Raw genomic sequence first — 14,332 nt, 5'->3', positions numbered from 1 at the left:
GGTCCTGAATAAGTCCTAAGAGTGTAAAGGAGTTTAGAGACCATCAAAAACTACTCCTTTTCCTTGTAAATCAAAAGCACGTACATAATTGTATCTCTGTCACTATTGCTCTTAAATAGAAGTATAATTTGCAGAATTGTAAATGGCTCAAAGACGCCTTTCAGTTGGAGATATTCCTGAAGAATACCTTAATCATTTGCTTTTTGGCAAGGGAGCCTATTTCAAAGTCTTTACAATTTTTCCTGACAATATATTTTGTAAAGAGTAAGGAGAAAGTGAACTAGCCCTCCTTAGATATGACAACATATACTATAAAACTTTAACAAATCAGAATATTGGTATACGCATAGACATTTAGATCATTATAACTAATGGAAAGTCCAGGAAAAAAAATTCCTCTGTAGGTATTTGTATATAGGTTTTGTTTCAAGTTCAAACTTCAGTTGATTGGTAATGACTCTTGGAGATGTGTGTATGTTAAGGACTTTGAGAACACTTTTGGGATAGAGAAGAGTACCAAAATTTTTTAGAGTTGTGTATTATAGGTAGAAGTAGTAGTGCCTTTTCATAACTTTAAAGAAAGGCATCACTAATCTGTGGAGAAGGGAGAAGAATTACTCAACACATGAAGATTGGGGGGAGGGGAGTCCCGTTTAGATCCCAACCTAGCAGTGTACAGTAAAATAAATTGTAGATGAATTAGAGAGTTAAATGTAAAAAAGTTCTTAAGAAAATAATTCTATGATTTGAGCATGGGAAAAGCCTTTCTCAGCATGAAAGTCTTCATAAAGAAAGAGAGAAATACATTTGATTAAACGGAAAAAGAGATCTTCTATGAGTTAAAAATTAAATAATTATTTAGGAGAAATGTTTGTAGCAAATACAGCCTAAAGTTAATGGCCTGATTATCCAAAGTGGTCATACACGTTAGTGACAAAAACAATAAGACACCAAATAGATAATGGAAATTCCAAGAGAAGAAATTGATGTTACTAAAAAACATGAAAAATCTTTTACCCTCTTTGTATCAAAGAAATTCAAATTCAAAAAGCAAGAGGATAGTAAATACGTGGAAGAAGATCATTAATTAATCCTTCCTTCCTATTATAGGCTAACAAACTGTTTAGTAGATGGGGGAAGGTAACGGTCCAGCTACAAGATGAGGAAGTAGTGTTAGCATATCATCATTTTTCAACCTACTTTAAGTTTTAATGGCCTAAGCATTGAGCATCAGAGGTTGCTAACATTGCGAAAAAGGAACCCAACCACACATTGTGTGCTTCTGATGGAAGAACAACCCGCCCACCATGTAATAATTTGAAATATTTAAGCTCCAGTTAAAGCCTTTCTAAATCCAACTACCAATTTACAGGAAATATGCAAAACCAAGAAAAATGTTAGGAGAAAACTCGGGGATACAATCAGCAAAATCTAGTCTTCAGGAAGCTGTATAGGACAAATAACTAAGTTTCACAAACTTTTTGGAGTAGTAATCAAAAAGAAATTAAGGAAAATAATTTTTGGTGCCCGACTCACAGCCCCATTCATGTACTGTAGCTTAGTCATTGGTCTTCTTCATAATTATTTATAAAGGGCACAATCACATTTTAGCAATAAATGAATAACGTCCTGTTAAATCTTTTGAGGAAGTGAACGATTTCATGTAGACGTGTGAGAATGATGTAGAGAAAAGATTGTAGAAAAAGGATTTTAGGTTGAACGATTGGTTTATTTAATATTTTAGATTTATCCTTTTAATCTGTTCTTAAAAGTTGTTTTTGGCCTTAGAGCATTCTTGTGGAAAATTCGGTCATGTTAATATTCTGAACTCTGAAGCTCTTACTATTATGTTCTAAGGAATGTGAACATTAATTTATATTATGTATTCATATTAACAAATATTTACTGAGTTATTTTGCAAATAAAACATTCTGCTTGATAGGGAATAATCAAGCAAATTAAGATGTGGTCTCTTTCTTAAGAATATATCATTCTGTAGCAGCTATGGTCACAAATAATACAAGGTAAAGAATTAGCTAAATGGTGGGGGTCAGTAGTAGAATGACAGAAATGGATTATATTTGGAAATAACTAGCCTTAAGTTACAATGTGTAGTTTTGCTGTTTTGGTATATGATACCTCTAAATGCTAGCCCAGCATTATTTTTGATAATAGATAGTCTTTCCACTTTGAGGAGCAGAAGAGAAGAAAAAGGAAGAGGCTTTGAATATCTTTTTATAAAGGAGCTTTATTGTCTCTTTTTTACTTGTACTAAATTTTCTTATTAACTTCTATATTTTTGGAACTGATTTGGTTTATATTGATAGATAGTTGCCAACAAAGAGCTGTGTCTCTCATCTTACTTTTGTACAACTATCTTGAAAGAGAAAATAATTCTGCATTATGGAGTATTTACTCAAAAAGTTTTGACATTTACTTGTTTGTTGTCATTCTTTTTAAAAAGGAATATTCTTAGTTTTTATTTTCTTCTGAGATTTCTTTTATACTTTTCATTCAATTTTTATATAATCTTCAGTTTAAAATATATTGAGGTATTAAAGATATGGACTAGAAAACGCCATTCTTTTGTGCAGGCCAGAGGAAAGACTTATAAGCTTACCAAATGCTGCTATGCTTGTGGAATCATTTGGTCAGTCTTGTTTCCATAGCAATCAGAATATTTCAAGTCATTTTATATCATTGAGTCCATGAATGGGAGGTCTAATTAAGTTAGATGACTAAGAGAAAATCCAGTAGCATATCTGATGCTCTGAAAAATGTCATATAAATCTCGAATTTTTTTACGTTTATTTTTATTACAGATTCTGAAGAATATTTCTGTGTAAAAAGAATTTTCTCAGGTGGAGATCAAAGCTTTGCACATTACTCTAATCCCCAGGTAATAGTAGTCATATAAATAATTACTAAGCTCAAATAATTTTGAAGAATTTTTTAAACCCATATTAATGTTCTTTATATATTACAGAATAATTATGTTAAATTTTTGTTTCCTCAAGTCTACAAAATTTTTATGATCCATTTGATAAGTTTTTGTTTCAGGTGATTTACTTAGGTTTAAAAAGAAACAAACCAAATATATAGTGAAAGCATGTCTTGGTTTAAGTTATATATAATGTCTCTTCCCTCTGACCGATGTACTTATTTTAAAATTTAGAACTGTAGACCACCAGATGACTTTAGATGTACTGATCCTTCAAAGCAGATCTGGACTGTGAATGAAGCCCTAATTCAGAAATGGTTGAGCTACCCCTCTGGAAGGGTTCCTGTGGAGATAGCCAAGTAAGAAAAACATTTTACCTATACAAACACACACAAACAAAACCCCTCAACTCTGTGGGGGAGCAGCCTGTACTTAGGTGTTTTTATTTAAGTAATCATTTCATTAAATATCATTCATTGAATGGTTTATGTACAAAAGTTTGAATGTCTAGAATTTTTATAATGGATATTTTAAGAGATCTCACTTAAATTTATATAAGTTGCAATTCTTTCAGATACATAATGATATATTAAGTGATAACTTAAAATATTAAATATAGCCACTTTAGAATTGGGTTTGAAATTGTTCCATCTAGCTTCATAGTGCTCAATGTCTTTTAACTTTTATACTCCCTGTAAGATTTGAGTATTACTTCTTTCTTGAATATTTTGCTTATAGATGAACTTGTTTAGTATTTAGGGTTTTTTTTTTTTTGGAGTAGGTGTTGGTTTTTGGGATGGAAGGGCTATATCTGGTAAACTGTTTTTTTTCCCCTAGATTGTTTTCCCAAATTAAAATTTTTCTTAGAAGTCCAAGAAGTAGGCTTCAAAAAAATAACATCCCAGATTAGATTTACTGCCATGTGGAATTAAGAAAGTTAGGGACTAGCCTGTGGCCAAGTGGGTAAAGTTCCATGGCACTCCACTTTGGCGTCCAAAGTTTGTGGTTCAGATCCTGAGTGCAGACTTGCTCCACTCAGCCATTCTGCTGTGGAGGCATCCCACATAAAGTGGAGGAAGACTGGCATGGATGTTAGCTCAGAGCTAATCTTACTCAAGCCAAAAAAAACAAAGGAGGGTTGGCAACAGATGTTAGCTCAGGGTGAATCTTCCTCACACAAAAAAAAGAAAAGAAAATTAAATGTGCATGTTTATGTAAAAAAAAATGTATTTAAGAGCATCAGATTTGTTTGATAAATCAGAGCATTAAAGTAATATTTGAGAAAGTCTAGGGTAAACAGTAATACTTTTATCAAGTATTATTTAATCAATATTTAGTAATTTATAGAATTCTGATTTGTTCTAATTTGAGTGTTCATTAGAGGAATGCTCTGTAGCAGTAAATATTAGATTAAATACTGATTTTAATTTTCATTAAAAAATGAAATGAAAGGTGAATAGATTTCTCATTTTGTGATATTTCTTTTTAGTGAAATAGATGGAACATTTTCATCCTCTGGTTGTCTAAATGGAAGTTTTTTAGCTGTTAGGTAAGTGGCAATTCTTCGGTATCCTGAATTTTTCAAATTTATTATATTTAATAGTATAATAAATAAGTGAATTAATTTTAAAGTTTCATTATTTTCTCTCGCTTTTTTTAAATAGCAATGATGATCACTATAAAACAGGCGCCAAATTTTCAGGAGTTGACATGAATGCTGCTAGGCTTTTATTTCACAAACTTATACAACCTGATCATCCTCAGATATCTCAGCAGGTTTGTGTTTAAAGTGTTTTATATTTGTATTATGTAGCCTATTGAGTTTTTATTCCATGTTCCTTTATATGTTTATAGCCTAGTTATTATGATGTGCTTTGTATGATTTTATTAAATATGCTAATATGAGAATTAAAATAAAGTTTTATTTTAAAGAATTTGTAATTTAGCTGTCAAATATCTAAATCTTTCCAGATGTTTCGAGCAGACCCTTAATTACTTAACATGGTCATGTTGGTTAAGTATATGGCTATAGAAGTAGAAGGTTTAAATGGAGACTTACAAGATTTTTTTGAATTCTTTTAGCAATGCTTAGGCATTCATTTTCTTTGTGCTCCAAAGTACATTCATTGATTGATTGTAAGATATTTTCTTTTTCTTCACCATTTCATGTTTGCTGTATTATAAGATTTTCTTTTTCTTTCTTTTTTTTGGAAACTGCATTCATTTTAAATGAAGTAGGTTTTACTTTTTGTTAAACTATAGGTGGCAGCTAGTTTGGAAAAGAATCTTATTCCTAAACTGACTGGCTCCTTACCTGACGTTGAAGCATTGAGGTTTTATCTTACTCTACCAGAATGTCCCCTGATGAATGATCCCAACAATTTCATAACAATAGCAATTCCCTTTGGTAGAGCTCTTGTGAACCTAGAAAAGGCACCACTGAAAGTACTTGGTAAGACATTTAATATTTTTTTCTTTTGTAACCTTTTCTCTTTAAATGGAAATGCTCACAAGTTCTTACTTTTTTGTTGTTTGAAATTTTGCTACCCTGCTTGTTGAACATTGTTTTAGGAAAAAAATAAACCTGTTTTCCTTTTGTTACTTTTTTTCTAATCATCTGGTGCTAGTTGTTGGAGTTGTTGGAGGTGAAGCATGTTAAATATTAAAATTTTAATCAAACACAATAGCAGAGACAGTATCAGGAAAGATAAAAACTGTTTTTCCTATTCCCCTCCCTCCGCCCCTCCAGAGTGATGTTATTATTAAAGAAGTAAAGGAGGAGGAATAGTTAAAACTGTACAGACATGGGTATTAAATCCTCCTTGAACTCTAACACTTTTCCTTGTTGCCAGTTTCCTGATGTTTGGTTTTATTTCTCTGCATATTGATGAGATTCTACTGCTCATCTGACCTTACAGTTCTGTCTGTCTGCTCTGGTTTTTTGGCCTAAAGTTTTCTTACCTTAATTTTTCTAATTGTGTATCTATCTCCTGGCTGTTATAGTTTGCTTGCTGCATTTAACACAGTGCTTTCCTTCCTAACAGAATTTGGTCAATATGTGAAGCTAAAATATATACAAGTAATAAAATCAGTACAAGATGTTTTAGACTGAGGGTGAGCAGAGGAAGCAGCAAACAAGGGCTAGAATCCTAGAATCTGAGGCAATTGGCCAGTAATAGAAGAGTGAAGCAGGGACTCACAAGAGGATTGCTTCCGTGTTGTCAGAAGTTTTTGTATTCTTTCTGTTTCCTTCAAGGATTTCGGTATTTGTACTGTAGTTAACAACTGCAAATAATGAATGTGGGGAAGGACAAGCAAGTTATACTTTACATTGTTCAGCTTCAGTGTTTGGTTTTCAGGAGTACTTTGCATTTTAAAGGTGGTGCTTCACAACATTTCAACTTTATATTAAGATGAAAGATAAAACTTGGAAAGATCCTTAAATATTGGAGTAATACAATTTTAAAGTGTTTTGTTTAAAAATTAAAATTCTAATTTCCAGAGCATTTTTTATAACTTGTTTTAATATTAGGTACAGTGGTGAATTTTCACTATAATTTAGGAAACCAAGAATGTAAATTCTATAGACCTTTCTTACTTTATTTTTGCTTTTGAGAGCTTTTAGAACAGTATTCTTTAACTTGAGGGTGGAGTGGTGTCTGTAAAGCCTAGAAATGTTACATAAAATATTGTGTTCTGTGTATCTTCCTGGAATTTTCACAGGGTTAAGAGCCACTGCTTTAGAAGAAAAGTCAGTATGATTTTGAGAATTGTAACTTTTAAAATTCATTTTATTTGTGTGTTCACCCTTTAATAACAGAAAAATGGTGGTCAGTGCTTGAACCTCCACTATTCCTCAAGATTGTAGAACTTTTTAAGGAAGTTGTGGTACATCTTTTGAAAGAGTACAAGCGCAGCATTGCCTCTCCTGAAAGAAGAATTTTCAACAGTTTTCTTCATACTGCATTAAAGGTTTTAGAAATATTACATAGGGTATGTCCAGTAGTTCCTTTATTTTTCTCTTTCCCCATTGCTACTAACAGATTAATGATGTTTATTTTAGCATTAATATATTAGAGATTTAGATTGGCATAAAAGATAGATATTTAGAAATTTGGAAGAGTTACTTAAATTTCCTTTTAAAAGAAATATGTCTGTACTTTGGAGCTTTGGTCTTATTTCACTGTTAGGCATTTCTGGGTAACTTTTCTGTAGTTGGGCAGAACAATAGCATACTAATGAACTGGAATTCTCCTTACATTTTTTGTGAAGGGCATAATTTGTTTAAATAATATGTTTTTAACAACAAACACATAGAAACAGAAAACAGATTGGTGATTACCAGAGGGGAAGGGGGTTGGGGGGGGGTGGGAGGAGGGTAAAAGGGGACACGTTTGTATGGTCATGGATGGCAACTAGACTTTTGGTGGTGAACCCAATATAGTCTATACAGAAGTTCAGATAGGATGTACACCTGAAAAAAAAATAAATGTTTTTCGTTATGTATAGGTTGTTCATATCATATGAAAGAGGTTTTATCCTAGTTGTGATTATGAATGTTTAAACTCTTGTTCTTTTGCTATTGGCTTCAGTCAAAATAGAATGTTTCATTTGAAACAAATGACTAATTTGAAATTGGAACCATATATAATTCATTAATTTGCTTATTGTGCTTTCCTGCGCTTCTTCCCAGTGTAAGAAATAGTACCCTTTACACTTGTAGCAGTTCAAACTTATATGAAGAAGTAAAGTGTCATCTGTTTCATTAAAGATGGATTTGAGACATCCCTGACAGCTGGTAGGTATATCTCTGTTATGCCATTTGGTATTCTTGAGATGCTATTTTGGGAGACATGACCTAAGGGAGAAGCATATGTTTCTAGCCTCTAGAATGACTGGAAAACCCATGTGAACCTTTAATCTTTGGTTTCCTCTCCTTATCACCTTCTTTAACATTTTCAGGCCCTTCTTGCCTAGTACTAAGGTAAATGATAAGAGATGAAGGAGATAGTCCTATTCTCTGTAAGAAAGAACCCTTGTGGACCAGTTATTTTTCCTTTTTATTCTTTTAGTGAAGTTCCTGGTTATTTTCTCAACTATTTAACTATTTAACTTCTTGAACTTACTTTTTTCTTTTGTATTTAGTATGTGCAGCATTCCTAGAAAACAAGTCATGTCTCTTCTCATTATAATTGAAGAAATGATAGTCATTTCTTTCCTATGGAAACAAACCATTCGTATGTTTGCCTTTCCTAGAACAAGACTTTCTTGCAGCATTTTAGGGTTAACTGGATTCTGTTGTCAACTGCTATTAGGAAAATCCTCTAACTTCATGGGATTAGTCTCTGCTTTTCTGGATGCCTTTTGTCTAGTATTCAAGAGGTTAATTAGGTTTTTTTTTCTTTCCTCTGGACTCTCTTTTCATGTTACTTCATTGAACCCTCCTTAGTCAGTTGGATCCTATTCCCAAATAATTCTTCTGTCTCTCCCCCTTCCTTATTTATCTGCTTATCTTTATTATCCCTTTAAACATCAATTTTTTTCCCTTAGCTGTGTCTTTTACTATAAGTAAAGGAAATTGAACCTTTTGTCTTTCATGATTTCACAGAGAATTTGAGCAAGTAACTTATCGGCCTATCTTAGAATCCTTAATCTCTACTGAGGAAGAACCCTTAGCATTCCGTCTCCACAGACCATTTTGATGGAGCCATGCTAGATAATAAGATCCTAAATTCTTGCTAGCTGGAAGGGAAGGGAAAATAATCTCACAGTGGCCAGGATTAGAACCTCCTTTGTACATTAATTCATGTGAGCACTTTACATATATTCCTCCTTTAACTTTTTAAACTCTGTATAGTTGATATTTTGCCCCTTATTCTGAATATCAAATGTCATAAAACAGTCAGTGGCAGATTTGAAATACAAATACAAATCTACTTCCAAAGTCCCTGCTGTTTCTAATGTACTTCTCTATCAGCAGATGTAGTAATATAACATGTTTAGAAGGGGGTTTGCTTTTATTTTGTGTCCCTAGATCTAGAAGTTCATACCTTCATAATTGCATATAGCATTGTATTGTTAAAACATGATGTTTCTAACTCCATTTGTGCTGCTTCCTATCAGTGTGATGTTGAACAAGTCTCTCTTTATCACATATGCAGAGAATTATCTATAATATAAGGATTAAAATACTGGCCTGATAGTTACCCAGCGTTAATTTATTGTTCAAATTATACAATATATGTAATTATTATACATTTATAAGGCAGTGATTTTGTTATCACCACTGCCACCATTTGGATGGGAAACTGCTACTTTTGACTTGATTTATTGGGTTATGAGGAAACTGGGTTCTTGTTTGAAGCTGTTACATACTCAAAAGCAGAACGATACTGGTATCAATTTCTTAATCATCTCTTACTGGGAGTCTTTAGGGCAATCACTTATCTTTCTTCTACCCCTTACTTTGGAGAAAACTTTCTGTGGTCCTAATCTGCCATAAATAGATACCCCTAGATATTAACTGTCAGGGGTGATTCATTTTCATTTTTAGTGAAACCCAAGTTTCTTGTCAGAAACTTGTTTTTTCAAAGACACCTTACATCTTACAACTATATATATGCCTTCTCTCTGCTTCATGGTTAATAATCAGGAGAAGCTTCCTTAAACAGTTTCCTTATTGACCTAACCCTGGAGCTGGATTAGGAACTAGAGAACTGGACTGTGTTTTTCCTAATCATTTCAGGATATATGGATGACTTGTTCCTCCCTTATGTCATGTCTTTTGGAAAGCTTTTGAATTAAAAATCATTCCCAGTACTTCAAATGGCATCATAAGAAAGATAGCTTTGGTACCTGCTGTCAGAAATGGATGTATTACCAGATAAATGAGTTTACTCACAAGTAATTGGGTTGTTTAGTAGTTTCTGAGTTTTTACACAGTACATCATTGAGATGCTGATATGCCAAAAGAATTACTTCGTTTGTCTAGCCTAATTGCTACATATCGTGTTAATCTTCTAGATCAGTGATTTTCAAACTCTTTTTGGTAAGGAACCATTAAGTAAACCAAACAGAGAAGATGCACATATATAGTTAACATATACCACCTCTGAACTGAAATTCATAAACCAGAATACTAACCTGTAATTAAAATGTGAAATAAAAGTGTTATGATCAAACATATATAGATTTTATTTTATACATTTTAGGCAATAATACTGAATGTGTAGGTCGTTTTGAACTTGTACCATATGATTTCATTTTTATTTTACAAATATTTACTGAGTGCCTACTATGTGCTTATCATTATATTAGACATTAGGGATGCTGTGATAAGGAAAAGATGTGATTTCTGCTCTTGTCAAGATTATAAATGTAAAGTGGTTGTATACATACAAGTAAATAGGCATTTATGATATAGCATGGTAGGTGCTAGGTTAAGGAAAATGAAGGGTGCTATGGGAACACATAGGAGGACATGTAACTCAGAAGAATTAAGGAAGGCTTCTTGGAGAAGATGATGTCTTGCCAATCTTATCTACCATACAAATGTATTTTTTTAATTTTATTTTATTTTAATTTTTTTTTAAAGATTTTATTTTTTTCCTTTTTCTCCCCAAAGCCCCCCAGTACATAGTTGTATATTCTTCGTTGTGGGTCCTTCTAGTTGTAGGCATGTGGGACGCCGCCTCAGCGTGGTTTGATGAGCAGTGCCATGTCCGCGCCCAGGATTCGAACCAACGAAACACTGGGCCGCCTGCAGCGGAGCGCGCGAACTTAACCACTCGGCCACGGGGCCAGCCCCATACAAATGTATTTTTATATATTTTTTAAAACTGTTGATTTTATATGGAAATCTCTATGCAGGTTTTTTGGGTCAATCTTCTGTTCAGTGTCTACTTTCCCTATTTTAAATTTTTTTATTTTTGATTTTTTTTGCCAAGGAAGTTCCCCCTGAGCTAACATCTGTGCCAGTCTTCCTCTATTTTGTATGTGGGTTGCCACCACAGCATGGCTGCCAATGAGTGCTGTAGGTCCATGCCTGGGAACTGAACCTGGGCTGCCCAAGTGGAGCATGCCAAACTTAACCACTAGGCCATGGGGCCGGCCTGTAATTTCGCTGCTTTTAAAGCCATGTTAACTGGTTTTTTTTTCTAGTTATTAAGTCATTGTGACTGAATTAACTATCAGCCATAATTTTCCCCCAAATCTAAGTTTGACTGAAATTTGTCTGTTCCTGAACCAAACCGGGTTTCTGAATTGTTATTTTTATTCTAACTAGCATTTCTTTTCAAAAACACGTATTATGTCTGCAGGATATACAAATTGGAAACACTGATTGCTGTAGATGAAGGAAACTGCTGTTTACCTTTTAAAATCTAAAATATTTAAGATAAAGAAAAATATAAAGAGGTCAATGGGACATGAACTGTTTTCTACAAGAGTCAATAAATTTTAGAGTCCAATGTGGTTAAAAGTTTTTATATTTATCAACATAAATATTGGAGACAGAAAAGTCAATGAATTTTTTGTGTAATTGTTGTGTGTATTTTCTTTTTAGTAGAAAGAGTGACTAAAAGCTTTAGGGCAAGGGTCTGCAAACTTTTCCTGTAAAGAGCCAGATTTTATACTTTGTGAGCCATATGCTTTCTGTTACAACTACTCAGCTCTCAACTCTGCTGCAAACATTATGTAAATGATGGGTGTGGCTGCTTTCAAATAAAACTTTAGTTATAAAAGCAGCCTGTGGGCAGAATTTGGCCCACAGGCTGTAGTTTGCTGACCCTTGCTTTAGCATGAAGGTTTTGATCTCCATATATTAACTAAGTTGTCTTTGTTTTGTTGAAAAGCCAGGAATAGCAGTTTCACTCTGGTGAGTTTCTTCCAAATGAGTACCCTGACCACAGATATAAATTAATCAAACAGTGAAAAAAAGAGCACAAAGTGCTTTTGTCAATGAATGGAGGAATTAAAAGTGTCGACTTTGAAAATGAAAGCAATATTATCAATAGGTGCTTCTTAAACTGGATTTAAAATAGGGGTACAGGGCCGGCCCAGTGGCGCAGCGGTTAAGTTGGCACGTTCCACTTCTCAGCAGCCTGGGTTCGCCCGTTCGCATCCCAGGTGTGGACATGGCACCGCTTGGCATGCCATGCTGTGGCAGGCATCCCACATATAAAGTAGAGGAAGATGGGCACGATGTTAGCTCAGGGCCAGGCTTCCTCGGCAAAAAGAGGAGGACTGGCAGTAGTTAGTTCAGGGCTAATCTTCGTCAAAAAAAAAAAAAAAAAATAGGTGTACAAGAGTAAGCCATGGGATCAAGCATTGATTGTACTTGATGACAAATAATTTTAGACATATTCATAAAAAGAAAAAAATGTTTTATATATATTCTAAATATATAAATATTCTAAATATATGTTACAGATACTTATATATACAAATCATATATATTTTTTATATATATATATGAACATATGTTAAGGAATAAAATTAGATAGTCATATAGTGAGTTAAGAATGCATGTATATTAGAGAGGCCTGTGTTAGATTTCTGGCTCTGTTAGCTGTGTGACCTTAGTTAAGTTTTTTGAACTCTAATCCACATGAGGATAATAGTAGTATCTATTTCATAGGGTTGTTGTAAAGATTAAATGAGATGATGTACCTGGTGTCTGCTTAGTTAAGTGGTCCTTACTGATAGCTATTATTATTTTATTATTGGAACATAAAATCTGAGTGTATTTTAAGGTAAAATCTACACGTCAGTGAAAATTTAAAGTGCCATTAGAAGCATGAACTGTATTTATCTATCTATCTATCTATCTTACTCATTTTATTTCTCTCTCCATTCATCTCATGTTTATTGAGCATCTGTTTGGACACAGCAGTCTGGTAGATATATACCTTTACTAGATGATTCCTTTTGTTCCTTTTCAGTCACTGCTTAGTTGGTTTAGTGTGCATGTGATTTGTTAAAAATTATAAACAATTATTTTTGTTATTCTCCATAGGAAACTTAGCTAGTTTTATTTAGTTTGTGTGTTAGATCAACTTCTTTGTTGTTTTCAGTGGTTTATTTTCTTCTCCCAATGTGGTCTCTCTCTAAATGTCTGCATTTGGCCCTTTTTGCTTTACTCTTTACCTCTCCTTGACCTCCTGCCACAGCTTTAGTTGTCTCCTTGAAGGAAAATGGTTCTCAATTATGTGTTTCAGGCAAACCTTTCTCTTGAGCTGCTTGACAGTCTTGCCATCATTTTAAACTGAAAAAACGTTTAATACCAAATTTCTTATCCTTCCCACCTCTCACTCCTGCCCTATCAAGATTGTCATCTTTTCCTGACTTGGTATGTATGTGTTACTAGCAATTTTTTTTCCCCACTTTCTCAGGCTTGAAATTTTGAAGTTGTCTTTGACTCTTCTCTTGTTTTCTATATCCACTTAGATACCATGACCTCTGCATTCTTTCTTACTATCAAGAAATCTTGAATCGTTAATATCCCAATTCATTTTCCTGCCACTAGTCTGTCTCATTCTTGACTATACTTCACTCTGCCAACAGAATAATTTTCATAAAATATCACTCTGATTCTGGGGCTGGCCCCGTGGCCGAGCGGTTAGGTTCGCGTGCTCCGCTGCAGGCGGCCCAGTGTTTCGTTGGTTCGAATCCTGGGCGCGGACATGACACTGCTCATCAGACCACGCTGAGGCGGCGTCCCACATGCCACAACTAGAAGGACCCACATCGAAGAATATACAACTATGTACCGGGGGGCTTTGGGGAGAAAAAGGAAAAAATAAAATCTTAAAAAAAAAAAATCCCTCTGATTCTATCATTTGTTGACTCTAAAACCTCAAATTATTTCCCCATGTATCAGCTCTTGCCACAGTAATGCTCTGCAACAAAACATGCTACAACTCATTGGCATATAGTAATAAGCATTTATTCTCATTCTTACTGGAGTGGGTCCTGCTTCAACCTGCAAGTTGGCAGAAGTTGGTTGACCTAGACAGGATTTAGCTGGGCTTAACTCCAAGCTGCATGTTGGGTCCAGGTCTGCTTCATGGGCCTCTCATTCTCCTTGGACCAGCAGTTTAGCTGGGGCAGGTGTATATAAATCTTTGTCTCCTTTAGCTCATGCTGTTCTCTTTGCGTAGAATATTCTTCCTCAAACTTTTTGAAATCCTTTCCATTTACTTCACTCCTTATTTTTTATTTTGAATATCTTTATATACACAGAAACATGGAAAGACAAAATAGATACCGGTATGCTCTCCATCCTAGATTCAGCAACCATTAATAGGCTGTCCCATTAACTTTATACATATGTGTGGGTATATACTTTTTTCTTGAATCATTTGAAGGTAAAATCCTGATATTGCCTTTTAA

General features: G+C 34.0%; 1 protein-coding gene across 17 annotated transcripts in view; it reads left to right on the top strand.

Moving 5' to 3' along the window:
* HERC4 (HECT and RLD domain containing E3 ubiquitin protein ligase 4) overlaps window positions 1-14,332 on the top strand; it is a 141,033-nt gene that overhangs the window by 78,031 nt on the left and 48,670 nt on the right. For 12 of the 17 annotated variants that reach the window (XR_011523878.1, XR_011523866.1, XR_011523865.1 and 9 more), the window contains 6 exons: window positions 2,823-2,899; window positions 3,176-3,300; window positions 4,431-4,490; window positions 4,606-4,717; window positions 5,204-5,393; window positions 6,762-6,934. Coding sequence is in view for 8 of the 17 variants with exons in the window: in XM_070563888.1 (XP_070419989.1) it covers window positions 2,823-2,899; window positions 3,176-3,300; window positions 4,431-4,490; window positions 4,606-4,717; window positions 5,204-5,393; window positions 6,762-6,934 (737 nt within the window). In the remaining 9 variants the exon portion in view is untranslated. Of the gene's footprint in view, window positions 1-2,822; window positions 2,900-3,175; window positions 3,301-4,430; window positions 4,491-4,605; window positions 4,718-5,203; window positions 5,394-6,761; window positions 6,935-7,634; window positions 7,740-14,332 lie in introns of all 17 variants that reach the window. The other 5 variants (XR_011523879.1, XR_011523881.1, XR_011523880.1 and 2 more) reach the window with 2 other exon arrangements.

Source organism: Equus przewalskii, chromosome 1 (assembly GCF_037783145.1).
Source record: "Equus przewalskii isolate Varuska chromosome 1, EquPr2, whole genome shotgun sequence".
NCBI lineage: Eukaryota > Metazoa > Chordata > Mammalia > Perissodactyla > Equidae > Equus > Equus przewalskii.
Note: the sequence above shows the minus strand (reverse complement) of the source record. Positions and strands in the feature narration are given on the sequence as shown.